The 27,517-nt window shown below is 31.4% G+C and overlaps 1 protein-coding gene across 3 annotated transcripts in view; it reads right to left on the bottom strand.

Moving 5' to 3' along the window:
• Positions 1-27,517, bottom strand: part of LOC145962562 (uncharacterized) — a 60,806-nt gene that overhangs the window by 16,628 nt on the left and 16,661 nt on the right. For 2 of the 3 annotated variants that reach the window (XM_083083745.1, XM_083083747.1), the window contains exons 3-4: positions 9,334-9,423; positions 6,902-7,032 (exon numbers count right to left, since the gene is read on the bottom strand). In XM_083083745.1, coding sequence (XP_082939871.1) covers positions 6,902-7,032; positions 9,334-9,423 — 221 coding nt within the window. Of the gene's footprint in view, positions 1-6,901; positions 7,033-9,332; positions 9,424-27,517 lie in introns of all 3 variants that reach the window. The other variant, XM_083083746.1, reaches the window with a different exon arrangement.

Genomic DNA, 27,517 nt, shown 5'->3' with positions numbered 1-27,517 from the left:
AAAATATTTTAGTTTCTTTATGATGCGTGTTAAATAAAATTATTTCCTGCAATATATCTCTTAGGAATATATTTTTTAGTACAAATTTAAATTTTTACATAAAAATTAGAACAGTTAACATATAAAATTGAATGATTAAAAGATGATTAAAAAATGCTTGAAAAAAAAGATTATCTTATATAATTATAAAATTATATAATTATAAAAACTTCAAGATTATATTTTTAAGATATATATAACAGAGAATTTTATGAAGCACATGAGAAACACGAATTAGAAACAATATAACAATGATGTTATAATTTTACACACACACAAAGTATTCCATGAAGATTTTTTCTAACTTGATATTGAATATAATTATTGTCGATTCTTCAATTATGCATTCAATACAAGTATATTAAATCTATATTTATTTTAAAAAATTAATTTTATGATTCTGTATTGAATTTCATTGCGAATCAAGGAATTCTATCCTTTCAGGCGCTCGTTATATATATATTCATAAGTATTTCTAATAAATGTTTGCTGTAGAAATCTGGCATTGCAAAGATTTGGAATTGTATCCGTCACTCGCAACGGTTACTAAGAGAATTTACGAATTTGCCTGCAGATATATTTATTGTTTCCAAAGAGTATATTGGTTCTTCATAGAAACGGCTGTTATAGAAGAACTGTGACACAGGCACAACGACTTCCGCTTTAGTGTTAGCTTTGGCTCGATCCTACAAATAATATAGTAGCTGCAGTCGCAACAAACGCATTGAGCAGAAGCTACGTACCGAAGGAAGATCCTCCTTCGAAAGGAACTGAACTTCGAACAAGCTGCTTCCACCGTTTTACGAGCGATGCTACTCGCTTTGCCTCCGCAAGTGCCAGCTCGAGCCGCCATTTTGTAGATTGCACCCGTTGTTTTTCCGGAGCGCGGAAGGCATGATGTGCTTGTGAGACGCGTGACATTAAATTTTAACGCGAGCTACGTTACGAGAGCAACCTGATGAAATGTTGCTGTAAGTTATTTAACATCTGGTCGTGGAAAGTCTGAAATTCGTCATCATACTTATCAATCTTTTTTATTGTATGCAATTTGCTATCATCTCAATATTATTATATGCATAAATCATAATAATTAAAAATCACCCAAAAATTTAGATATTAGTATTTGAATTCAATAACGTTACAATAGCAAGCATTGTAATAAAGAAATAGACAGTAATAATAGGATAGGAAATTATTATAAATTAAATTTTAAAAAATATATAATTAAAAATATTAATCTTCAATTTTTGACATACTTTATAATGACATGTATCTCTGAATCTCGTTAATTTACTAGAGAATTATTTTTATTACTTAACTTCCTTAATTCATTCTCGAAAAATATGCTTCTTTAAATAATATATAATATAAATGGTGAAAAAGTACTATAATATATATTATAGTATTATAATATATTACATGACTAAAAACAGAAGAAGGATCAAGAGCATATTAAAAAATATTTAATAATGTATGACCCCTTTTATAAGAGCTTAAACAGTACAATAATGTGCTTTAAGCAGAACTGTTAATTATCGAAGAACGATACGGAATCGTAGGATGTAGCGGAGAGTGATCTTGCAGAATGAGAAGGAAATGTCGAACATCTTGTCGGAGAAGCGACTCGCGCCTCTTACCTGGCGAGCCGTTCTAACGAATCTTCAATGGCGCCCGAGCGCAAACGGGGCCTTGACAATGGGGCCTTGTTGTCAGGAAGGGGGATTCCTTCAGAGAAACTCACTTTTGTCAGAGAGCTCACGTGAAACCCCGGGTGAGAACCCTCGAGAGCTCCGTGGATGACTTGCGTATCGCGAGCCGCTCGCTCTGCTACTTGAAATAAATTTTTTTTTCCCTCGACTCTCGAAGGCGACTTTCCATCCTTCTGCTTTCTTCGGTCAGCGGATGCGTGACGATTGTGTGAATCAACGTCAAAATTCTTTGCTAATGGGCCGCTTACGGCGGAACACTAGCACGATCCTATGCATTGCCTTCCTCTAAATGAATTTACAATCTCTCGTTACGCGCAAATAGATCATTCAGATACCATCACCGACACCATCATTATCCTTGCAAGAAAATATCGCACTAGTTTTGCCATCTCTTTACATTATTATTTTTATACAATTCTGTGATTCAATTAAAAATATAATTCTATAAATATTAAAAATAATACATACATGCGCAATGCGTGATTTCATTTTAATTTTAGAATAAAGAAATATATATAAATTCAAAGTGAAAAATATTACATATTTTATGCCTGTGTGTGTGCGCAAAAATAATTTTTTAAATATATCTAAATGATTATCGAATTACTCTGTATAATATTTTACAATTCTCGAAATTTATTTATATTATTATATATATTTATATTACAATTTTGATATAAAATTTTTTCGATTATTTTACATGTATATACATGTAAAATATAGATTTGTATATATTTAATTATATTAAATAAATATTTATTTAAGTGGAAAAATTTATGGATCAAATATATTTTTAATCAAGCTAAGTAATATAATAATAATTTAAAGTAAATATTCGAATGAAAAAATTTTTATTTAAATATAATATTTCTTAATATTCTTAATATGTGAATAAATTTTTATTTGATTGTCTTCATTTACTTGTAATTTATAAATTTGTCCAATCCTGTTCTTCAAAAACGATATAAAATAGTACTGCAGGAAATATACGGAACATGAAATGAAATATTAGCCGATTCATTCTCTCATAATGGTCGACTCTAATCACATAATAACTCAATACTCATTCTCGTTATAATTTAATTCAAATCATTCTGTAACGTGGGACCCTTCCCATATATCGATCGCACCGAAAGAACTGGTAGAAAGACAGGGTGCAATTTTCGCGCGCTCCCTATAAGAAACCTCCGGATCGCCGAAATTATGTCCATTTGTACGCGTTGTATGTGATTCTACCCGCCAATCAGACACCGCCAGGTTACGAATACGATCGCTATAATGAATCACCTCCCTCATGTCATTTGCAGGGAAATCCCGATTGTATATCAGAAATTCCAAGTATTTAAACACATTTCCTCTGTAATAATATAATATAGTGTAACGCACTTCAATGTAAAATCAACAAGAGAGATTTTGAACTTGTTTTGACTATGTTATACTTTGTTTATATAAAGAACAGCACATATATTCTATTTTTGCATATTTTTTTAATTTGTATGCTTACAGTACTTAATTTTAATATATGTTTATTTTAATTTATATATATGTTAAATTATTATACTCTTGAAACATCCAAACTAATCATGTTCAAATAAAAAAATCAATCAATGTTCTTTTCTCTCTTTTGATTATTATATTATTTGATTATTATTTTGATTGCTTTAGTCCTACATATATATTATAATATGTACTGCAATAAAATTTTTAGAAATATTTTTCTAAATAATAAATTATATTATATGACATAAAATATTTCTATCATCAGAATACTACCAGAATTTTAGCACAAATCATATGTTTCAATGAATAAAAAAAATAAAAGATACATTATTATTTCGTTTAAATCTGTTATAAATCTGTTTATTAAATTTTTCTGAATTAAAATTATAATATATAATAAATGTACTCAAAATCTTGCTAAATCTTGTGTACTATCTTTCAAAATATTTCCACAAATTTATTTCGTTGTATTTCGAGCATAAAGAGTTCTCTTTGCCGATTATAAAGAACCAGTGCAGCAGTCTGGTGAGGACATTTCGATTAACTTCGCTGTAGGAGGTTTCAACTGCTATTTTTCTTCGGTATTGTAACTTTAGTTTGGAAGTACATTGGCAAAAATGGAGACAAAGCTATTAACCTTATTGTAATTCTATTAATAGAAATGATTGATACGCAAAAAAAAATACTTAAAATTTGATAACAATACGAAGTTACATTGCTTGCAATCATGTAAAGTGAATTTCGAACTTGCTTCATACAATCAATTAAACTAATTGAGCAGTTTTATGATTATATCATTCAGATATTGTTACCTAGATATTGTTATATGGTTTTATTTATACAAATCCTTCAAATAAGGTTAGGTTAGGTAAGAATTGCTTTAATTAACGTGTTATAAAAATTTATAATTTGATTTGAAAATAATTTAAAATGCGTCTTTAGTACTTTCTTGTAACTTTTGCTTGCTATTTATAGATTAACTGGAAATTTAATCGAATCCGAGGATTAGGCCAAAGTGTGTGAAACCTAATCATTAATTTCAAAAAGGAATAACACTTTGATACATTCACAGATCGATAGGTAACTCAAAACCAAATTATCGAGTAAAACTTCAAAATTTAGATAACGTACGAAGACGTTGTGCGGCGTCTAAGTGACTCGTAAATTCAGCCCAAGAGAGACAAAAACAGGCTCGGGAATAAAGAGCAAAGCGCGCGAGAGGCAGGGATGAGGGTTGAACGATGGAGGGAGAAAGACGCCGCTCCCCGAGCAAAAATATCCCCCGTTAACGATTATCAGCTCCTCTTTCTGTCTCGCGCCTCGTTATATTGTGTCCCCGTCGCGCGCGCAAATTTAGAAACAAAAGACGGGTGGAAAGCGTCCTGATTGGCCGACCAGTCCCCGGCACCACTCTCTGATTGGCCCGCGGGACCGCACCCATCCTGTAATGGCCGCTTTGTCGTTCCACGCTCTGTGCTCTGTGTGTACGCGCCTGCACGCTTCAGGCAGCCTCGACAACCCCGTGCCGTCACGACTCTCTCCAATCCTCCCCTCCAGCCTTCATCCTACTTGGCCCATCAGCCAGCTACCCCTGCCGTTCACGGCGGCCGCCCTCTCTCTCACTCCTCGAATTATATCAAAATATAATCACCGACTATGCCGCGTACAGGTTTACTGCATACGTATGTATATACGTGTATCCGCGCGCGCGCGCGTATATATGGCTGCACGCTCATTCACATATGTGCATACATACAGAATCGTGTCCGAGTCGTGGCCCGCGGGCCATTTTCTCCCACTACATACTCGCCACCACTTCCCCTAGTCTACGATGCGAATCGACAAGCGTGATAAGTTAGTGGTGGTGGGAATGTACAAGCGCGGTGCAAGGGGACTCTTAACCGAATCCACTTGGGCATCTCTGATGTACGATATACGTTTACACGCGATCGTGGCGTCGCGAATGAACATTCTATGCTCTAATACTTGGGGATCTCTTGTTTTTTGTCTCCTTTTCTATGACAGAAGAGTGAGGAATTACGATCATAAATATATATGTATATGTATTTGTGATGATAGTGCGGACATTTTGATGAAACTTTATGCACATGTAAGGGAGGGAGGATAGAAGAATTTAGAAATTTTTCAGTTGCTGTCCAAGCACTATTGTAAGGGGTGAAACCATCCCTCATATGTAAAGTGACTTATTTCGATATCTCAAAAATTATTTGAGATATCAAAAAATGTTGTATACAAAAGTTTCATCGTTAAAACACCTCTATTTAACCATATTAATAAAATTTTAAAAAATTATTTTTTTTTTTAAAGTCGGTATTGTGATATAGTAATTCCACTTAAGATTTTTATCGAAATTTCTTTCCAAGATTAAAGATATTTCTTTAAATCATATCCTCAATAATATTCACAAATTTTCTTACTATTATACTTACATATAGTTGCAGAGATGCTATGATAATGTAACTTTTTATATTCATGATATTCATGTAATTTCATCAATAATTAAAGATTATTGATCTAACAAATATTATAATGCGTCTTGTTTCCCATACATTGCATCTTCAAATAAAAATTAATATCGATTTTTCGAAGACCGCACAAAGCGACTTTTTCTACCTTTATAAATTTGTTTAGACTGTGACAATTATTTGGACATTTTTGCATTTGCAATCATCTTGACTGAGATATCATCTATATGTCAAAATTGTTTTAACGGGCTTCTCACAATAACTGAATAACATAAAGATAAAATATCTGAAACATCTTTATGCATTTGCGTTAGATCCACGGATGTTATTTCGAATAGTATACAAGAGAATCAATAAGAGAGAGAGAAACAGAGAAAGAAAATATCGATATAGGGGTAAAAAAAGTTAGAAAAGAGAAAATAGGAGGCAGCATAACAAGAGGCAGAAAGGAGACATAAAGGAAAGAATGAAAAACCGGAAAAGAGAAAAGAAGAGAAGAAATATCTTATTCCGAATCCGCCATGCGGACACCGATCTCAATCTACTACTCCATGGATCCGCCGTATAACTTAAACCATCAGCTCTAAAAAATTCTCTTTTATAGTCTCGGTCATACTTTATTCTTAATGAACCATCGTCTATAGCGAAATCACCCTCATTATGATCATTACATATTGTAGATTATTGTTTTTCATATTATAATAAAATGTGTATGCATGAAATAACAGTCTTTATTTATTGCATTCTAATCTTATTTGTAAAATACTGTTGGAGTTCGATTTGTAGTTTATAAAAAATTGTTTTATTAAAATAAAATATAAATATTTTAAATGAAACGCTAATGCATATAATATATAAATATTATTTTTCATATGACTTGGAGTTACATTCATTCTATGAAATCGAATCAGATTGACATGATAACAGGGGGTACCTACTTTCTGGAAAAATATTTAAAATCTAAACTTCTCAGGTATTTCTTTTGCATTTGGAGAAATTAAAAAATTTTCATGAAATTTAAAAAAAAAATTATCTCTTTGATAAATCTGAATATCTCTTTGATTTTATATTGTAAGCAGTTAGTAATAAACTCTCGCTATTTCGTCACAGTAAATAAAATTGTTAAAATTTATATGCAAAGATATAAATGTTTCAATTCTTACTCACCTGTATCCTATCTTCAGGTAGATCGGTTCTCAGACTTAGCATCTCGCGAGCATAGACATCAGGATAATGGGCCTCCTTGAAGGCTGCCTCCAGCGCCTCCAGCTGCTGTGACGTGAAGATCGTCCTGGAGCAACAACCATATGAACCTAGTTATATGCCATTACAGCGCTTCTACCTTAAATCTACCCTATTCTCGCTAAAGACTATGACGTAAATAATATAACATTTTGTGTTTAGGGATTCACAATTGGAGATATAAATTTTTATCAGTCACTTGACTGTGAAAAAGTTAGTATTTCATTTATTATATCGCAATATTCGCAAGACTATTGTGTTAGTACCTAACAATTGAGACTTGGAATTGGAAATGCACGAGCATTGTCATTAAAATTGTATCAAATTACTAATATATACAATTTTTTTCTGGATAATATCCAATGGATATTTTAAATATATATATTTCGATACATATTAATAAATATATTAATAAATATTATATACTTGGTATGTGTACATGAACGTTATAAAAACCTGATAGACAAATTGAAAACAATTATTTGAAACAAATGTTTCTATACAGAATTACTTATTTTTCAAATCACAATTTGTTATATCTGAGGACATGCGTGTAATATTAATATTTATATAAAGATAGTAAAGCAGACAATTTTGCGTTGATAGTATCTTTGATTATTGATTAATACAACTGAAATTGCATTAATTAAATTAATTTATTTGTTTAATCATATCATATAGTATTGCTTTTGAAATTATATTTTTATGGTAAATCTTTCGAAAAAGTTACATCTTATCAATCATTTTGATTTTCACATGTAGTGGATAGAATCCTGAATCATGTGTGCGTTTGATTCAAGTGCACATGATTGAGAACTTTATCCACTAAAATATATCAATGAAAATCAAGTAACCCCCTCGAAAGGTTCATCATTTTTTGTTAGCATCGATTCGCGATGGGCAGTCGCTAATTCTATTTCTTTAAGTGGCTGCAAGTACATATAATCCCGGCATTGGCTCTCGATTAATTATAAACGGAAACACGTTTTTCATCAATGATTTCGTCAATAGACATGATGTAGATATGAGAGACGAACAACCAGCCAGCAACCGATGATTACTTCGTTTCTTTTCTTTTTTATAAGCAAGATGCATAACTCCGCAATACGATGAACAGTTGATGATAGAGGAATATCCAGGCAGAAGACGCATATGTGCGTGATACGACAAAAACCGGAGAAGCGAATTTGACGGCAAGATGTCCAATTAGTCTTGCGATTCGACAAATTGTAGGTTGCGCGGAGAACGAGCTGGCATCTGCCTTCGTGGGCCGAACGAAAGCTTCGAAATTGAAAGTCATTTCCCGGATGATCATCGGCTCGTTAAGCGGACACGCGAAAATCGTCGACAATTTTGTCTCGGTTTTGTTGAACGCTTGTAAAGATTGCCGCGTAATCGTTTCAAATTCTTCCAGATTGATTTCGGATCTTCGAATGGAAACTGCATGTCACAATAAGCTATTTGAAATTTGTAATATTAGAAATTACTTTAAACATCACCTGTATTTTTATTTATTATAATTAGGCTGAAAGATATATATCTAGAAAATTGTCCACATATATATAACTATTATTATGCCTAACTATGTGGAAAATATAGTTAAACTTTGTTCTTAAGTTTATTTATTCTGTATTAAAATAATTTCATTTTTTAACGCGACAAAACACATCCTATTTGACGATATTTCTACAGATAATAAAATATGTGATTTTAAATTTTATGTTATTAAATTAAAACTGTCAATAATATTACAATTAAAAGTATTAAATGTATAATAAATTTTTATGTCGCTTGTTATCATAATGATTCATTCATCTTTACAAATGTCTAAGTAATTAATATCTCTAATATAGAAGACATTACTGTTTCATGAATATATTACGTGGACCCTATAATTATGGCGAGAATTGTATAGCTAAATTTTAAAAGTATAATTAAGTTTTCTATTCGTTAAAGCGCTGTGTAATCATCTTCCACAAAATATGTGATTGCATTTAGACGTTTGATTTTACATCGCCAGCTGATTCAATTTCAATAACATTTATCGTACAATATAATGACAGAAAGAGAAGCGTTTGTAATATTTCCTTTTACGTTTCCAGTTTCAGTTGAATATTAAAATTAAACCTTGTATCACTGCAAATTACTTTATTACTTCGAAATAAAAAAATAAATCAAAAACTATTATAATATAGTCATTATATAAAAGAAACTTTTATATGCAAAATGGTTCGTCAATTTCAAGTTAATAAACACAGATAATATTTTCGTGATTAAAAAGCATTGAATAGTCTTAAAAAAAGCACGATTCGAGAGATGGAAGACAGAGTGGCTGAAGTTTCTGTCAGAGACTCACCTATGACGACGCTTCTTCTTCTTCTTTTTGCTGAAACCCGAGAGTCCGTCTACTGTGAAATCCTTCCCTGATTCTATGTTGTGTCCGACACCTATAATAATAAAAAAAAAAAGCGTGAACATATATTATGTTTGCATAATTTTAAGAAAACGATAAAGTACGAAAGTGCCTCTCTCTTTTTCATATGTGTCTATTGTTATTATTATTATTATTATTATTATTATTACTCGTCTAAAATTTTTTTAATGAAAAATAAGAAATAAAAGCATAATTATAAAACATAATACGTGCGGTTGAATTAATATTTGCGCGATACAAAAATCAGAGCGTGTCGAGATTAATATTTTACTGAATTCGCAGCTCATTATTTGATAGCATTATCTGTAATTGATAATTATACGGTTCTGTGTGCTGAAACCGCCCATGCATCGCGTATCAAATTACCTATTATACCAGACTTGGCGATGATTCTCTGGACTCTGATATCAATCTGATATGCGCCTAAAAATGAACGGGTTTTATATTTCCGCGATTGCTTTTTCATTAATTCATTCTCTTCTCCACTTTATTTTACTTTACAATAAAAATGTCGACCTAGGAGAGGTGTGATTTAATTATTTTATTTCTGAATTAATTAAGTTATTTAACATAATCCTACTTTCATGTAATAAATTTTTCTAATAAAACCATTCCTTTGTAAGATAATATTTAACATTATATATAGCACATGTTTAAACTTTTCTTAGTATTTTTAAGATTTATCAGCAATATATAATTGTTTTTTTATATAAAATTTTATACGAAAATTAAATTTGTATAAAATTTTTCATATAAATCATTACTAAAGAAATTACAATATCATATATTTTGCCACAATTTTATTATACGTATATCATATAAAGAATTTTTTAACAAGTATAATTAAATTTTTTGATAAAAGAAATGCGAATGTATACAGATTATTTATATAATATATATTTACACGTTTCTTACGTTCGTATATCTATTTATTATATTTTTTATTCTTTAAATATAGTAAAAATATTATAAAAATAAAGTCTTTTAAACTTAAAAAAAATTTAATTAATGTAAATTGTATCAGCGTAAATTATATCAGTTTATAATTATCAGCCATGCATACATTTTCATCGAAAAAAACTGTTGCAATTAAGAGAGCTCGTGGTCTGTGAAATTTTTCTGAAATGCTTAAACGGTAATTTTTTCTAGTACAGTGAGTTAATACGGCGCCATGGTTACGAACAGAATCCGTTGGCCAAAAATAATCATCAATTGTAAATTAATGTCGAATTAACGAGCGAAAGCGGTGCCTGCGCGCACAATGAAGCTCTTCTCTAAGGGCGATTCTCGTTACTACTGTTCGCTGTCACCAGCACCACCGGTGGCTAATTAACTAGTAATTAAGAGCTTAATTCCAATTATGCGTGTCTCTCGACTAATTGGAGTCTGAAACGTTCGCTGACGTCACTATTAGTATATATATAGGAGATTGGTCGACAGCTTTTTTCGCTTAAAGCTTTTTCGACAATTCAATGACATATTCGCAGAGGAGTTATTATTCTACAGCACGCTTATTTTTTTCATTGTTATATGACATGTCCATAAGATTAAGCACGAATAAACAACATAAGTAAATAGAAAAATAATAAATTTATCTCCTTTTCTATTAAAAAAACATATTCATGAAGAGAGAAAGAAAAATGTTTCTATCGAAAATTATATAAACTTGTTTGAGAGAGTATAAAACTAGAAATGATTTTAAAAGAAGAAAAAAAAGAAATTGGATAAACATTATATGAAAAAGAGTAAAAAAATTGAATTAATAAGAGTTAAAACGCAATAATTATGTGGTTTGGTCAACAAAATGATATGTTATATAGTAATTTTACAGGCAATTTTTTGTTAAAGTATCGAAAGTTCTACTATTAATTCAATAATTGTATCTTTTTTGTAGTAAAAAAAGGATATAACAGATATATGAGGATAAGATACACCTAAAATTAGATATCAATTAGAAAATGTAGATTTATCATTTAAATTCAAATTTAATGATATCATTTCAGATAACCATGCCAATCCAGAAAGTTAAATTTTATGGGTATTTATTTCAACGAAATTGTACAATCATTATATTGTGAACTAACTCTCCTATACATTTTCATTGCTTACGACGTTCTCCTTTTTATGTTATTGTCAGATATAATAATTGAATAGATTACTCAATTCTAAATTTAATTAAATTATTAAATATTATCAAATTTATATTTTTTCGAAAAAATTTGTGTTACAATCAAAATTTATATATTATACTAAATATTTTATTTATATATTTACAGTATATTTATAGTATACATTTATAATATTCATTTATAATAAATTTCAGTGATTAATAGGTATAATGTAGACAAATTCCAATTACTCTGTGTATATCATTGGATAGGAATCTATGCAGATTTGTATTTGCTGACAGTTGTATTCTCAACGAGAATGAATTTTATTGCGAAACGTTTTGACGGACATTCACCTCCGAAGAAGAGTTTGTGCTTCTTTATTATTATTATTATTGCGAATAAACGTTGCTCTCTTTTTTTACATAAATTATTACGGTTGAGAACGCTCAATTGGCGCATGCGGCCAAGTGCATTTTGTACGTAGTACATAAAACAGTAAGAGAAATGGCGGCCAAGGAAAAGAAAAATAAATATTTCAAGCTCAGGGTATACAGCAATGTGCGATGCATTGTACTCAGTGCTGTAAAGAAGCCTCTTTACTCCCCTGATTCTGCTTCTTGTTTTCTGTATTTAAGTGCGCTCATTTACTTCAAGATGTCGAATCAATCATCCTGCTTGCATAGATCAACACTGCTTTTAAGTAAATATTTTTAAATGGCATGGAAAATCTTATGTTTCTTTATGTTAAAAAATTGTGTCAATAAATAAAAATGAAAAAACAATATTATAAAAAGAGATGAGATATTTGTTGCTATTTAAGCAAGATACCAGCGAATATTTTATATATGATTTGTTTTTTTCTTAATAATTTATTCAAAAGAAATGCTATGTATAAACTTTATGATCATAATAGTGGTAACTATAGAGAGCAACATTTTAAAAGTTATATAATTAGTATTTCTTGGATTTATTAAATGTATAATAATATTAACACTTTTTGTATTTATTAATAGAATATAAATTATATCATAGACTTAAGGATTTATAATTACAAAGAATGTGTGATTCAGAGTTTAAATTATAACTATTTATTTATGATGTTTAACGATTTATTTCCATGTCATATGAGTCACCAATGTAAAGAAAACTGATATTCTCTTAAATATAATGTTATATATTTTTAACGTATCCATATATCTGTTTATAAATGACATCATTAACCTAAATTTTATGCTCAATTTATTATTTGCTAATACTAGTCTCCACAAATCTTGATATTAACTAATTTCACGGATCACAGACTTAATTTCAATTTAAAATCAGAAATAGATTTGTATGGATTAAATTAGTTTTTGTCGGAGGGTGGAAGTGTAGGAGAAGGAACAGAGTCCCTTCATCGCCCATGTATTTACTTTACAATAAAGTAAAATTATAAAATACATGATTTGGAACTTTCTGTAGAAAACTTGAAATAAATGAATGCGATATACTTGCATATTTAAATCTCTAAATGAATTTAATCTAATAAATATAAACTTAATGACGAATGCTTAATAATGATGAAAATCTTTTGAAAGTTATTAAAAATCATGATCTTCAAAATATATGTCAAGATTAAGGCTGTTGCACTAAATCCCCTTTTCTAAAAAATTTATTTTAAAGTCGTATAATTCAAGAACGAAAAGAGAACGTCACAAAATTCAAAGCGAGTATTTAGAAATGCACTCTGTACAATATACATATATAAAAAAAAAGTGATCCGTAAAATGTAAGTTAATGTCAAGCTTTATCTTAGCCTCGTAAAACCCATCAAATTAAACATTCAAGAATTTCGGAAATTCTTGGCATTGCTATTCTCTTGCCTTTGAAATAGAATTTACAGATTTATTCACTACAATCATACATTACATATATATCTCTAAGTGCTCGCGTTGCTTTCCCGTGAATTACGTGAATATTAGCTGCGCATCCATTAAAAAGTCGACACTCCGAGCGTTAAAACAGTGATAGAGCTTTCCAAAGTGTACTCGTGCTACCCGCGGCTCCAGATACACCCCGAAGAGATATACATGAGCGCCACGATCGGCGCGACCGAAAGGCCAGGAGGGGAGGAATGTGTGTAGAAGGCCTGCGGAGAGGGTTGCCGACAATCACAGGGTGATGGTGTGCGTCAGCCGGGATGGTGGTGCGTCAGCGCGCGCGTGTTGGTACCAGGCCGGTTACCAAGCAACCAACGGTAAGGAGCGTGGATGGCCAATGGCGGCCCTCAAAATACCCCTTCGTCTAACACGGCTTGTTTCCCGTGCCAAAGAGCGAGACAGAAACAGGTTTTCGCTTTAGTAGCTGTTAAGGTCTTAAGCCCCGCGTCTCGGATCGCTCGTTTCGAAACCCGGTCTCTCTCAGAGCTCAGCTTTCTCTAGCCTTCCGGATAATTGATATTCTAATCCGATATGCTGCGCGCAGCAGATGATTGTATTTCTTATCTGAAAAACCAATTGCTGGAGCGTGTGTTCTTCGATGTTTCGATAGATATCGAGGAGAGGGAAAAAGATCTACATCTACTAAGGAGGATAATTAAAAGAGACTCTTGAGAAAATGAAAAAATTAACTTTAAAATATAAGAGGCTATCTATAAAATATTTAAAATATTTCAAGTATCTTATTTATCGATTCTTCGTTTCTCACGTATATCTATAAAACTAATTTAATTCTGATAAAAAAACACAAGATAATATAAAAATAAAATTTTGAATGAACGTCAAATATAATTATATGCAAGGAGATATAATAATATAAAATTTTTAATTTCACAATAATATAATGGATAAATTTTTTATTCAATATTTTCAATTTTCTGCTTTTCTCTCACTTGTAAAAAAAAAGATATCGAAATTTATATATCGTTTTGTTTTTAAAAACTTTAGCTCTTTTATAATAGGAAATTCTAAATAAGTATTTATATTTACAGCTATTTATTAGAGGTTTCTCATTATCAGATTACGACGATAATATTATCACAATTTTGATATTACTTTTTTTTCTCATAATAAATAATCTTTATCAAAAACATAGGAAATTGTTGAATTTCAAAAATTTTGGTACAAATTGATTTAATGTAATAAACGTTATGAAACTAATAGACTTTTGATGAGTAAACTAAGCGGGTTAAGTTTACATTAGCTTTGATAAAACGCTCAATTGCTGAGAAATAGAAGTACGTCTCTGAGACTCACGCCGATTTCGATCTATCTTTTTTCTACTAATTTCGTTCTAAATAAACTGATGAAATCGTAATCAATCTTTAGATTGCTCCGCTATTTCCTGCTTCGAACTAAATATAAATGATCGAGTATCGGTTTTAAATAAATTACAGTTCATACGATTTGCGTTTTTGACTGTTCCTTTCAACAGAGCAAGCATTTCACAGACGAAGATCGACACATCCGAAAAAAATAAAGATAAATAGATAAAGAAAAAGGAAAGAGAATATGGAAAAAAAGGGAACGAGTTTGCATCCAATAAATGGAAACGCGTGAAGTGTTACGAGCGAGGGAAGACAGCATATCGTCGTGTCGTTGCATAGTGAGCTGTGTGTATGATGGTCCCATGAGAGTGGTAGAAGGGTCGTGGTAGCGCCTAGCACACCCTTGGGACGTCTTCTGCTATCACTTGTCCGCATTAAACCCGGGTACTAATCCCGAAATTTAATTTGGAAATCTTTTCAGGCCGACTCTCGCCGCGCCGTTCGCGGTATGTACGCTAAGATATTTTAAAGTGGGAATTACCTGCCCTTTTGTACGTGATAATTGAAAATTCGTTTCTGCTCCTCTGCTACCCTTTCCATCGGCGAAGATGGGATAAATGGCCTTTTGTAGATTCACGTGAAAATTACCTCGAAGGCGAATCTCTCAATCTCAATGTTTTTATTTTCTCTCTTTCTTTCAATTTGTATCAATTACAAAATATGACTTAAGAAATAACTGAGAAGAAACAAATCAGCAGTTTAACTAACGGATTTGGGAGTAATCCCTTGTATGAGTCAAATTCATTCTCTACAGTTTTGTTTTGAACGATGTTATTTATAAAACATCTTGACAAGCTTTTTCTTTTGTAAAAGATATTATTCGGAAAAATTATCTAGAAGAATAACTATTTCTTACAATATTTTTAAAAACATATTCGTGTATATAATTGTAAAATGCATTATTAAATAATAAAGAAATGTTTTATTAGCATAAGTTAATTTAATAAATAAATATTAATGACAGAGAGAAAGAAGAAAAAAGAAAGAAAAGAGAAGAGGGAGATAAATGTGTGTAAATGAACTTCTTATTTCTAAAAAAAAAACATAATATACAATACTAATAAAATCAAATATATGAATGTGCTTCCAACGATTATTAAGTGGATAAATTGTTTGTGTTTATAAGTTCTATAGATGATAAATAAATCGCATTTGTAACAAACTGTATTGCATTAATAGTCCTTCTCCTAATGAAATCTCATTACATCTTATTATATTTAAATTTTGCATACTTGTCTTATTAATAAAGTTATTAATAAAGTTATTAAACTGATTCTCTATTCTATGTATGTAAATATTAACAGAGATATTCTTTATATATTTATGTAATATTTTTTTAACACGTTTAATATAGAAAAATTGTCAAAGTATATAATGACATACTTTTATTAAAAGGAAAATTCAATATTGAATTTGAAGATAAAAAATTATTTTACCGAATAATAATGTTTATGTATACTATAAAGATAATAATAATTTTAATACAATTTACATATTTATTATTTTATATAATTTTTATATTATTTTATATTTATTATTTTATATAAATATCAAGGAATATTCAAATTAATTTTCAACAAATACTGCATCTGATACTACATGTCTAGGAACGTTGAAACACCAATCGCTGAAACGTTCCTTAAAAATCTATCGAACTGGGAATTATTTATAGAATACATGAAACGTGTAACATAGTCGTTTACAGAGTCGGAAGGGCGAATGGAGCGTATTCGAGCGTAGTCGAAGCCTAGATACATCCCGGGGGATGTTTCGGTAGATTAGGGGCCCTCCACCCTGCCAATTTTTCTACACCATGTTACAGTGTGTGTAAAACACTTGTAGCGGACCGGCCGGTAGCTTTAGGGTAAGTTGTTAATGCACCCGCGATGTTTTCGGGGTCGAATTAATTTGGTCGAGTCGATCGTCGAGCTCTCTGGAGAGTCATGCGCCGCGCAAAAGCCTGCGATTTTTTTCACATGCGATTAACCGATGCTAAGTGTGTCGCGACAGGGGTAAAGCTTGTATGATAAATGATATATGTTTTATTCGAACAAAAGTGGGAGATAAATTTTACATTTACATTTATTTTAAATGATTTTCACCAATATCGGAAATATTATTCTTATTATTATTCTTCTTCTTCTTGTTACTATTTTTCTATAGATTGTGAAGAGAAATTCTGTTTTAAAATTTTAGTGAAGAGAAATTCTGTTTTAAAATTTTATTAAGAATAAATACATTCACATATATATTTATTACTAAATTACAAATAAATTAAGACAAATAAGACAATAAAAAGGCAAATATCCTATCATATATTTTTTTGCTAAGACACTTTACGTAGTTGATCCTCAAGTATAATTTATAGAAAGTATGCTTTTTTAATACGATTATAAATGTGATAATACGACCAAATCGAATAATAATGAATTCCAAGCCTCAATGAATAATTCTCGGAACCTTCGACCTTTCTCAATTTACAGCACATTTCATTCTAATTCTTTTTCTCTTAACGCGCATTTCACACCTCGTGTTTTTACGCGCGTAGCAGTCCATTCTCATTCTCGCATTGGTCATGTTCGAAATTCGAGCCTTAAAGAATGGTGTGAATATTGTGATGTCTGTGCATTCAAATGTCAAGTAAGAACAAAGAACGAAGTGTTGATTGCACGAAAACAAGATATTTTTTTATCAATCTTCTTCGATTTTGTCTTATGTTCATGAATCCTGTGAGAGGAAACTCAAAAACTTTTTGATTATTTATTCATGTGATGTTACTTTATTTTTTATATAAAATTGAATAGAATAATATTATTATATAAAAACACTTATTCAGAGATAGGAGAATTTTTATCAAAATTTGTTAAAATATGTCAAAAATAATATATATATGCGTGGACGTATTTGTGTGTGTATATGTGTGATGTATGCTAATATAGCTATTATTATATACGTCACACTAATTAAAAATGAAATTAAAATCATATCTTTATTAAGCTTTGTAAAAACAAATTTTTACTTATTTTTAATATACTAAAACTAATTTAAAGTTATTAATATCTATATTAATCAGTTTTTCATTAAAAATTGATTTTTTATTAACCTATCGTCCCTGGAAATCCCTGTTGAATATATAAAACCATATGAGAACTGCCTTCAACTGTAACATTTAATTAAATCAGATATTCAATTCGATTAATTATCAAATATAATAATAAAATCATCAGATCTTCAATCTAATTTTTTTATTATGAAAAGGAAATAATGTAATATGTCAATGTGCTAATAAATAAGAAATAAATCGCAGTACATAGTTTCTTCCCAAAAAACCTGAAAATCCTTTCTAATATTTCAAGCCTAAATAACAAAAGGAGTATCGACAAGTCCAACGTATTTTGAACATGATATCTAAACGGGCAGGAGAATGAGATGCGGTTTTTAGCGAATAGTCTCTCCGAGAAAACGGGGGACGTCCGGACGCTGACGTCTTGGCAATCCCTGAAATAAATTCACTTCCAGCACGTGTGCAGGCAGTACAGCGGTACGTAGGGCGCCCCTTATGTAATATACCAACAGGACGAGAGAAAGAGAGATCAGCGGGAAGAATGAAGGAGACAGAGAGAGAGAGAGAGCTGCGCGGCTACCCCTTTCGACTGGGCAGTACTGGCATAAGTCAGGAATTCCTGGCACGCAGTATATTGCGCGGGGATGGAGGCGCGGCGGTTATAAGCTATAGTTCCAGCCGTGGCATGGCATGCACAGCCATTTACTTCATTATGTCATTAAGCTTAATGGCCCTGGCCCTAACACGACTCTAGGCTATAGCCACTTCTACAGTCCGTCCCCATTAATTCCTCTCACTCTCCTCGTCTCACCCCTTCCGCCACCTCCTGTCCACCCACTGTCGGAAGCCATCCTCGCTCCGGTCTCGCAATGAGCATTGACTTTACGCCAATGACCGGGGAAATTGTCGACGGTATAACGTGAAAAGTTTAGCCCAGTGACCGGACTCGACGACGCGTGACACGTTATATTTTTTACAAACTGTCAGAAAATCCGCAATCCACGGGAATCGTCGAGGGATAGCACGGTTCTAAACAGGATTCGCGAATAAATATTACATAATTCCGGAATCATGTCATATATTAATCCTTGACTTGCATGTTACCTTTATATTGAATTTTAAGCAAAATTTACTTTACAAGCTAAACGAAAGTTTTGCGTATTTTTTTCTTTCAGTTTTTAAAATTACATTTACAATTTAAGAATAATTTTGGAAGAATAATTTAAGAATAATTTTATTCATCCTTTTATTTATAAATACGAACAGCTTTCAACGGAGATTCAAATGAATTGACATGACGGCTATAATGCTTCTTGTTAATTAACGATAATTTAGATAATTTATTCTAATTAAAACAATATATTATCAATGATCGCAAATGGAATAATCATGATAAATAACAGAGCTCTTGCAAATAATGTCATTAAATGTCGAAAACTGAGTGAATATATAATTGAGAAATTTCATGATTCAGTGAATTCATAATTATGCAGATACTGCACGCTTGCATTTATTGTGCCGTTAATATACCATTATCTGTCAAAGTATTAGACTTGGCCATTTTATTAGTAGGAGTTTCATAGAATAACGCAAATTTTTCAATTTCAAAAAATTTCAATTTAAAAATTACAACAAATAAAAAACAAAAATTTGTTCTTTCTTTTCTTACAAATTATATATGTACGTCATACTTTATTCTTTTTTTAAAATGAAAGTTATTTTTTGTTAAATTGTGTTATATAAATGAAAATAGATATGCTCTTTAAGTATTAATAATATAAGTAATGCAAGTAATAATAATGAAAGTGTTGTACAAAATATTATGAAATAAATAAAAATATAAAAATTATAAAAATCGCTGAATCTAAATACACTCGAATTATTAATAAACTCAATAACTGTAATATTAATTGAATCAAAACATTTAATTAAAATATACATTTGTTAAAAATAAAAATTCTATTATTTTTGCTTCTTGAAATAATATATACAATGTACATTAATATAAAATTTAATTAATGTTTTCTACTTCACTTGACTAAACCAATCTTGTGCCAGACGTTGCGGCAAACTCCGAAAGTCTGTCTCAAGCGCCGTAACACGGCATTCCAAAAGCATATGTAACGTTTCAGGAAAGTGTTGACTACCGGCTGTTTTCGATGTAACTTTATATTTCTGAACTTATGCTGCATATTTTGTACACTGGCGCCAGACAAAGTTACTCTTGCACATGTTAATCTAAACATAGCTCCTGAATCGTTAAATAGAGGTTGAAATAGAAGAAAAGGCAATTTTATGACAATCTATCTTATTTCTTTTTTCCAATATTCAATAAGTTTTCAATATATAATTTTTTAAATTTATATATATATCAATTTCCATGAAATTATTTAGGTTATATTTAAGATTTTTTAGCAATTTTTTAGCAATTTTAACATATACAAAATCAAGATGAGACGATAAATATTTTATAAAAATGAAAAGTATATAACTAAAGCATTATAATCTTTCACACCGATTATTTATTCACAGAATATAAGTTCTCTTATTTTGGATGTCGATGTAGATACTACAGAAGAAACTTAACGATCGAACAATCTCTTCAATGTCTCGTTGACTCCCCTCAAGATTGGGAAAAGAGTCTAATTGTCTCTTCAAAGAAAGAGAAATAGAGAGAGAGGGAGGGAGAGAGAGAAACTTGATAGGTTTTAAAGCTTCTTTTGTTACAAATTCATGAAGAGTTGAAAAATATACATCTTTCAGAAGATTGTCGAAATTAAACAGTTAAATGAAGTCTGGAAAGATTAACAAAAGAAAATAGGGCTCAATAATAATTCATCTCGATTGATATTAAAATCGAAAATGCTAATTGATTTTTCTCATAATATAAAAAACGAACCGCAAAAATGAAAATGAGAAAAATATCTATAAAGCAATTATAGCTAAAAAACTGATCAAAAAATAATTATGCATACTATTGGTTAATTTGATATAGTTTTGCATTAATCAATTCGAGTAGGATATATAAAGTATAATATTGAATAGATTAACACATTTTTTAAAATTAATTTCTTCAATATTTTTTTTAAATCATTATTAATAATATCAAATTTGATTGTATAAACTTGCAAAATGTTTTCTTCCAAAAATCTTTTTAACCTCCCCGTATTTAGCTATAAAATGCTTCAATGCTACAAATACATTTTAATAATGAAATATTTATTATCTATATTAAATGCATAATCCATATTAAATGCTGATTATTTACATGTCAAATTATTTATATATCAGATATTGAGCTTCTTACTAAGAATCCATATTCAAACACACACGTAAAAAAAAAAGATGAATATTTATAATTAATAAAATTACAACATATATTTATTTTCTTCTTAATATTACATATGAATATCTTATTTATGTTTGAATATTATGTATTACAAGTGTATTTTAACTCCGATCTCTCGGTGCAATAGAAAAAATCGAGATTTTTTCTATTGTATATGTCATGTACGCAAAAAAAAACGATTATCCAAAAAATGAAATATAAACACCGTTCTCGGAAACGGTGTGTTTATATAGATAGAAGATTCGCATCGCGCTTCTAGGTTTTTCTTCCGATCTTTCATCCCATTCTCCGATTTGCCCTCCTCTCTCTCGCTCAATGGAACGCGCCCATCGTGGAAAATCGCGCCTGTGAAAAGGTGTGAATCTCCGGCCCTCGAAAAAGCGCGACAATGCCCGGTGGTGCCGGACGCACAATGAACCCTAAACCCACAATGTAGTCACTGTATCCGCATAGAGGGCAGGCAGGGGTGTAAAAGGTACCTCTCTTTCCGCCACCCTCTCTCTCTCTTTCTCTTTCTTCCTCTCTCTCGCCATCTACCTTTCTTCGCAATTCCGCCTCGAGGAGTCGAGGATGGTCCGGACGTGCTCTTGACGGCGCATTTTCAGGCGCGCAATATTTATACGAGTCGTGTATCGCTTTAAAGCGCCATCCGTACGGTGTGTAACCTAAAACCCTCTCCTTCTCCCTTTCCTTTAATGTAAAAAATTTACTAGACCACATGTAACCACCATCGCATCTGTATATGTCAAAATATTTTTTGAAGCGAGAGCTTGTCTTTTCTTTTGATATACGTTTTAATTTCGTTTCTTGCCTTTTACCTTTAATAAGTATATGTGTACTACGTTACAGGAGTCAGGAGAGTGTGTCTTCCAAATGCTTATATGTATAAATAAATAATTGAAGTCCACGAGAGGCAAAGATATCTTGCTATATTTAATTTGCACTTATCGATTTTTAAAATTTTTTGGAGCAAAATGAAAATACTATCTTAAATAATTTTGTTATATTAAATAATATTAAATAATAATAAATTTGTTATATTAAATAGTAATAAAATGTATAAAAAATATAATATATAATAATTTATAAACAATTTTATTCTTTGTTGAATATCTGTTAATCACATATTTTCCTTTTTTCTATTATGTTGGAGATCAATATGCATAAATATAATTTATATTATAATTTATGTAAAATTATATAAAATTTTGTTATCAGAGTCTTGCTTTCCTTTATATTGTTGGAAAGAATTCCTAATTCTGTGCTTACGAATACATACGAAAATACATGTAAAACGCATTTCTTTGAGATATGCGAGGCACTGACACACGCACGAATTTTGTTGTCTCTATTGTGCGACTCTCTGGTGCGAGGCACAGAGGACATGGCGTCCTGCTATTCAAGCTGCTTTTTGTTACGACCAGCTGAGCTAAAATGGCCTCCAAGCGGTGACGTCATAATTTCACATACTCCATGCAATGCATACAGATTTTGCCTGTAACGAGCCCGCCAATAGGTTTAGTGCAAAAACAATGAGGAAGCCTACAAGTCCTTAAGTTTTCGTCGTCAATCTTGAAGGATTTTTCAAAATTGAAGCTTTAAAACTGATAAGATGCACTTTTCTTATACATATATATATGATTATTATTTTTTTATCCGATAAAATATTCAGCAGTATTATAATAGATCCCGAGTAGTAGATGTATAGATACAAAAGCACACACTCCGGATAGCGATGTTACTAATTAAGGGTAGTTTCAATACGCATGTTAATTCTTAATTAATATCTTTGTCAAGTCTTCTGGGATATGGATGCTCTCTACATACACTCTTCTCTGTTTCCTCTAGCTATGTCTCTTCTTTTCTCTGTTCTATTCTCTCTCTCTCTTCTTCTTTCTCTATGCTTATTTCCGTCCCTAGTACGACACCCTCGCGTTATGACATCCTCTCCCCCTCGACGGAGTTTGTTAGATGAAAGAAAGCGGCTACAAGCGAAAGCACGTTCGTATCATGAATCGTTATCGCCGTTACAATCAGTTATAAGTCAGGGACCAAGAAAAAGTTGGATGAGAGGAAACAAAAATGACATTTGAAGCAAGTAACTGGACTCGATTTTATTTGTATCGAATCGCTTTCTCCTGAGTTTAATTCGCTTATTATATTTTAATGTGTAAAAATAATGTATCCACGAAAAATACGTAGACTTATTTTTATCGTTTGATATTATATATTATATTATATATTATATATTATATATTATATATTATATTATATATTATATTATATATTATATATTATATATTATATATTATATATTATATATTATATATTATATATTATATTAAACTTGTACTATTTTTTTTACTTCTTCTAACTACTTTTTTGTCTTAGTTATTCATTCATATCATATCATTAATCAATGTAAATCAGATGACAAAAAAATTCCCATTGAACAATACATACACGTATACACATAAAACATATTCGTTCCTAGATTTAAAGATACAAAAGATAATATTAAACATATAATTTTTATAATCTTAAATATTGCATAATGCAAAAATCTTCTTTTCGAAATAACTATTTTCAAAATTATTTCTAAAAGGACTATTTTTTCACCTCTTATTAATTGTAATCATTACAAAAAGTATACAGAACTATTTAATTTAATTTATATTAAGTCTTAGAGAAAGAGTGTCTTTAAAATTAAATCATGTGTTTTATATATTATATATACATACATTTTTGGTAATTTAAAATATTTTTCAAAGTTGTACTTTTTGTTCTGATAAGTGATTCTTGTCTTCGTATGTGTGCTTCAAAATAGAAAGGCAGGCTTATTTTTCGGACAGACGACGATTGAGTTGAGTTTACGTATCATGCGAACCGCGCGAATCCACAGGACTTCACACGAATATGCATAGCTTAGGGTAGCGACCCTTAAAACGGAGACGGCGTTTACGAGGATGACGACGACGACGACGACGACGACGAAAATGTTGGCAGGGCTCCCACACTCGAGCGGCGCTAGTAATCAAGTACGAGCTCCTTCATGGCTGAACGCACTTAATTTTTCATGGAAGAAAAATACGAGCCATCCCTCTCTCTGCCCCTCGCTCGCCAGAGCGAGTTCTATATATGCCGACTCCCAATTTCGATTTTCGCCGTCCCTTCCTGTCCTGGCGCTTCCGCCTTCCTTCTCTTTGTCCCCGTCTTCTAGTCTCGTGCCCGAGACGCACACAATTTCAAAATCGTTTATAGAAACCCGAGGTCTTGTTCTCTCTTTCCTCCGTCGTCCGTCGTCGCGAGTTACCACCGTAATTCCCTGCCACGTCGCTTGTTCGGCCCCTTCTCTCCCCGTGCCTGTTCCGCGCGTTTCTTTTCACGGAAGAAATTTCTAGCGGACGGTGAAATCGATATGAGAGGAAACGAGATGATTGGATCGGAGTTCGGGAGCTCCTCTAAACGCTCCATAACGCGTGGCCCCCTTTCGACAGGATATAATCGTTGGCCTATTCTGCAATAGTGTGTACGACGTGCGTAATGATGCATCAAGTCGCACATGCATATAACAATTTTATTTAATATTTATGGTAAATTTTCTCCCTCTCTCTCTCTCTCTAATTTTATATGAAATATCTTTTTTTTCTCAGATATTCGTGTTCACTTGTACAAGAACAAGAAGGAAAAATAATTCTCGCATTGTTTGTTCGTCTTAGAAAAAGTTAAATTAATCTTAGATTGTACAATATTATATATATAATTACATACGTGAGATTTTATACATTTATTTATAATTATATATAAGAGAAGGAACAATTTTTTGTCACTTCTTCAAATTTACCTTTTCTCATTTTCCCATTTACTTTTTCTAAAAATAAAATGCGGAAGTTATTTTTTTAATTATTTTTCGATTTTTCATGAGGAATATAACACACGCTCTAATTTTCAAATGTAATGCGTGTATCAAATAAAACACTTAGCGAAATAATTAGCGAAATCATGATAGTATATATGTATTAGTAGAACAAATAATATGCATATACGTGTATAATATTTTGACGTTATCCTATTTGAATGGAATTTAATGCAAAATTATGACAGCAATTATTGATCGTCGCGATAATGCTACGAATAATTAGAGAGCCATTCTTGTTGATTTCATTATAATTGGAAATATGCACTACCATTTGACGTGGCATATTCAGACAGCAAAACATGAATGCATCCCTCTCTCTACATACCTCGCATAATTCAGCCCCCAACGTATGAAATTCATTTAATCGGAAACTTGATGTTAATTTAATGTACTAATACAATATATTACATAAGTTACTAATATCCTCAAGTCAGTATTTCTAAGTCATTTTGAAATACCAATTAAATTATTTAATATTATCAAAGCTTTGCAGACATGAAATTCATTAAAACAGTTTCACATAAATGTTATTTATAGCAAGTTAATACGTGAAAATTCATGCAATGAATATACCAATGACATTAAATTTATTGCAGGAAATGATTTACGGAAACATTCAGCGAAAGTGATTACGAGGTCTAATATTTATCGGGGGAGGCAATCCTCACGCGTCTTTATGAGCGCGCGGCGACTTCTTTTACAGGCCCGTAGTGTCTTCCGTCAGAATTATGGAAGCTGCCCCCGCGGCGAAACGGCAGACACCCGGTAACGAGGGGCTTTTCGTCGGAATTGGTTGTTTTAACAACTGTGCGCAGCACTTTGAGACGCGAGAGACGGACAGAGAAGGAGAAGAGGGAGAAGAAGTGAGCGCGGAAGCGAAACGTAGTGTGAAGGATTTCCCAAATAGTGGATGGGCGAGAAAATACGCGGTTCTCTCGCGAAAATGCGCCTCTGAGGTACGAGCTCTGCGAGCTCGTAATAGTCCAATTTGCCGGCAAAGGAAAATACTACGGAGGATCCTGCGAGTAAAAGGAGACTCGCGCGCGTTGCCGCCCGTCCTCTCCTCCACCTTCTCTCCCCCCCGGCGATAGCGAGGGTGCTACTTGGAAAAGGCTGCTGGAAAATTGAGGATGCGCGAAAACACGGTGTGGAATCTCCAACCATCCGGCATCGCCGTCAGTTTTTTCGCAAGGAGAAATTTTACCGGCACCGATTCGGCGCAGCATCTTGATTGCGTACACGTGTACATCACAAACACAACTTTGGAAACTATTGCATCTCAAAATATTAAATGAATAATTGTAGGAGGAGCGCAAATAAAAGATACATTACAATCTATTTTTTCAGATTTAAATAATTTTCGCTTAAAAATTATTTTTGGTCAATATATTATATAAATGATCTTTAAAATTCAAGAATATTTAAACTAAATACACTAAATAGGATAATAGAAGATTTATAAAAATGCGAAATGCGAATGTAACCTATCTTTAATTTTTTTTACTGTAATTAATTTTGAATAAAATTTAAAATTTTTATTTAGAATTAATGTAATTTATTATTCTTTCTCTTTCTTTTCAATATCTAATGTACCTCCACTTTAATCAATATTGTATCGTATAGATATATTGTATTATACGTCAAAATATTTTGAAAAATTGACGATGCTGTGGGTACACCCACATTGAAACGCTAATCTGTAACAGGAGACTTTTTTCGCTCGAAATTCGAGTACGTTTCCACGCCTGCTGTCAAATCTTAAATCGCCTTCGAGGGTGCTGTACGCTTTGGGATATCTTTATATACTTCTTGTTGTGGTTTATATTTCTCATATAAGTTAAATGAGGTTGGCTATTTATTTCTCCTGAATTGAAAGTAATGATCTTGAGACGTGCAAATTTTGACACAAACTTGTTTCAAATAATCATTCAATAAAGTCATTTTAATCAAGATAGTAGAAACCTCTTTGTTTATCTCTAAATAATGCTGATAAATTAATAAACCAATAATTAATGAATTTAAAAAACACCAAATGTCTGAGATGCAATTAATAATACAAAATCAATCATGTTCTTTTTTTACATAATAATAAAATCATACTAAGATCTTAAAAAATTACAATTGTTGAATATAGATATACATGTTTTGGCAAATACATTGTTTCTACTAAATAATTATTGATATAATAGATATTCGAAACTAACGCACACATAAATATAATTCTTGTACAATGTTAATAAAAATATCAATAGAATTGGAAGATTAACCGTGCATAGTGTTGTGCCGAAAAATTGCTAATAATAATTAATTGACCGATTATATGATGTGACAATGAATATCCGTAGCAAATAATGCAGAAA

The sequence above is a fragment of the Camponotus vicinus genome, unplaced genomic scaffold (genome assembly GCF_025532165.1).
Source record: "Camponotus vicinus isolate PSW18456_S1 unplaced genomic scaffold, iyCamVici1.0 SCAF_12, whole genome shotgun sequence".
Classification (NCBI taxonomy): domain Eukaryota; kingdom Metazoa; phylum Arthropoda; class Insecta; order Hymenoptera; family Formicidae; genus Camponotus; species Camponotus vicinus.
The sequence above is the reverse complement of the archived record's forward strand: the minus strand, read 5'-3'. Positions and strand labels throughout refer to the sequence as shown.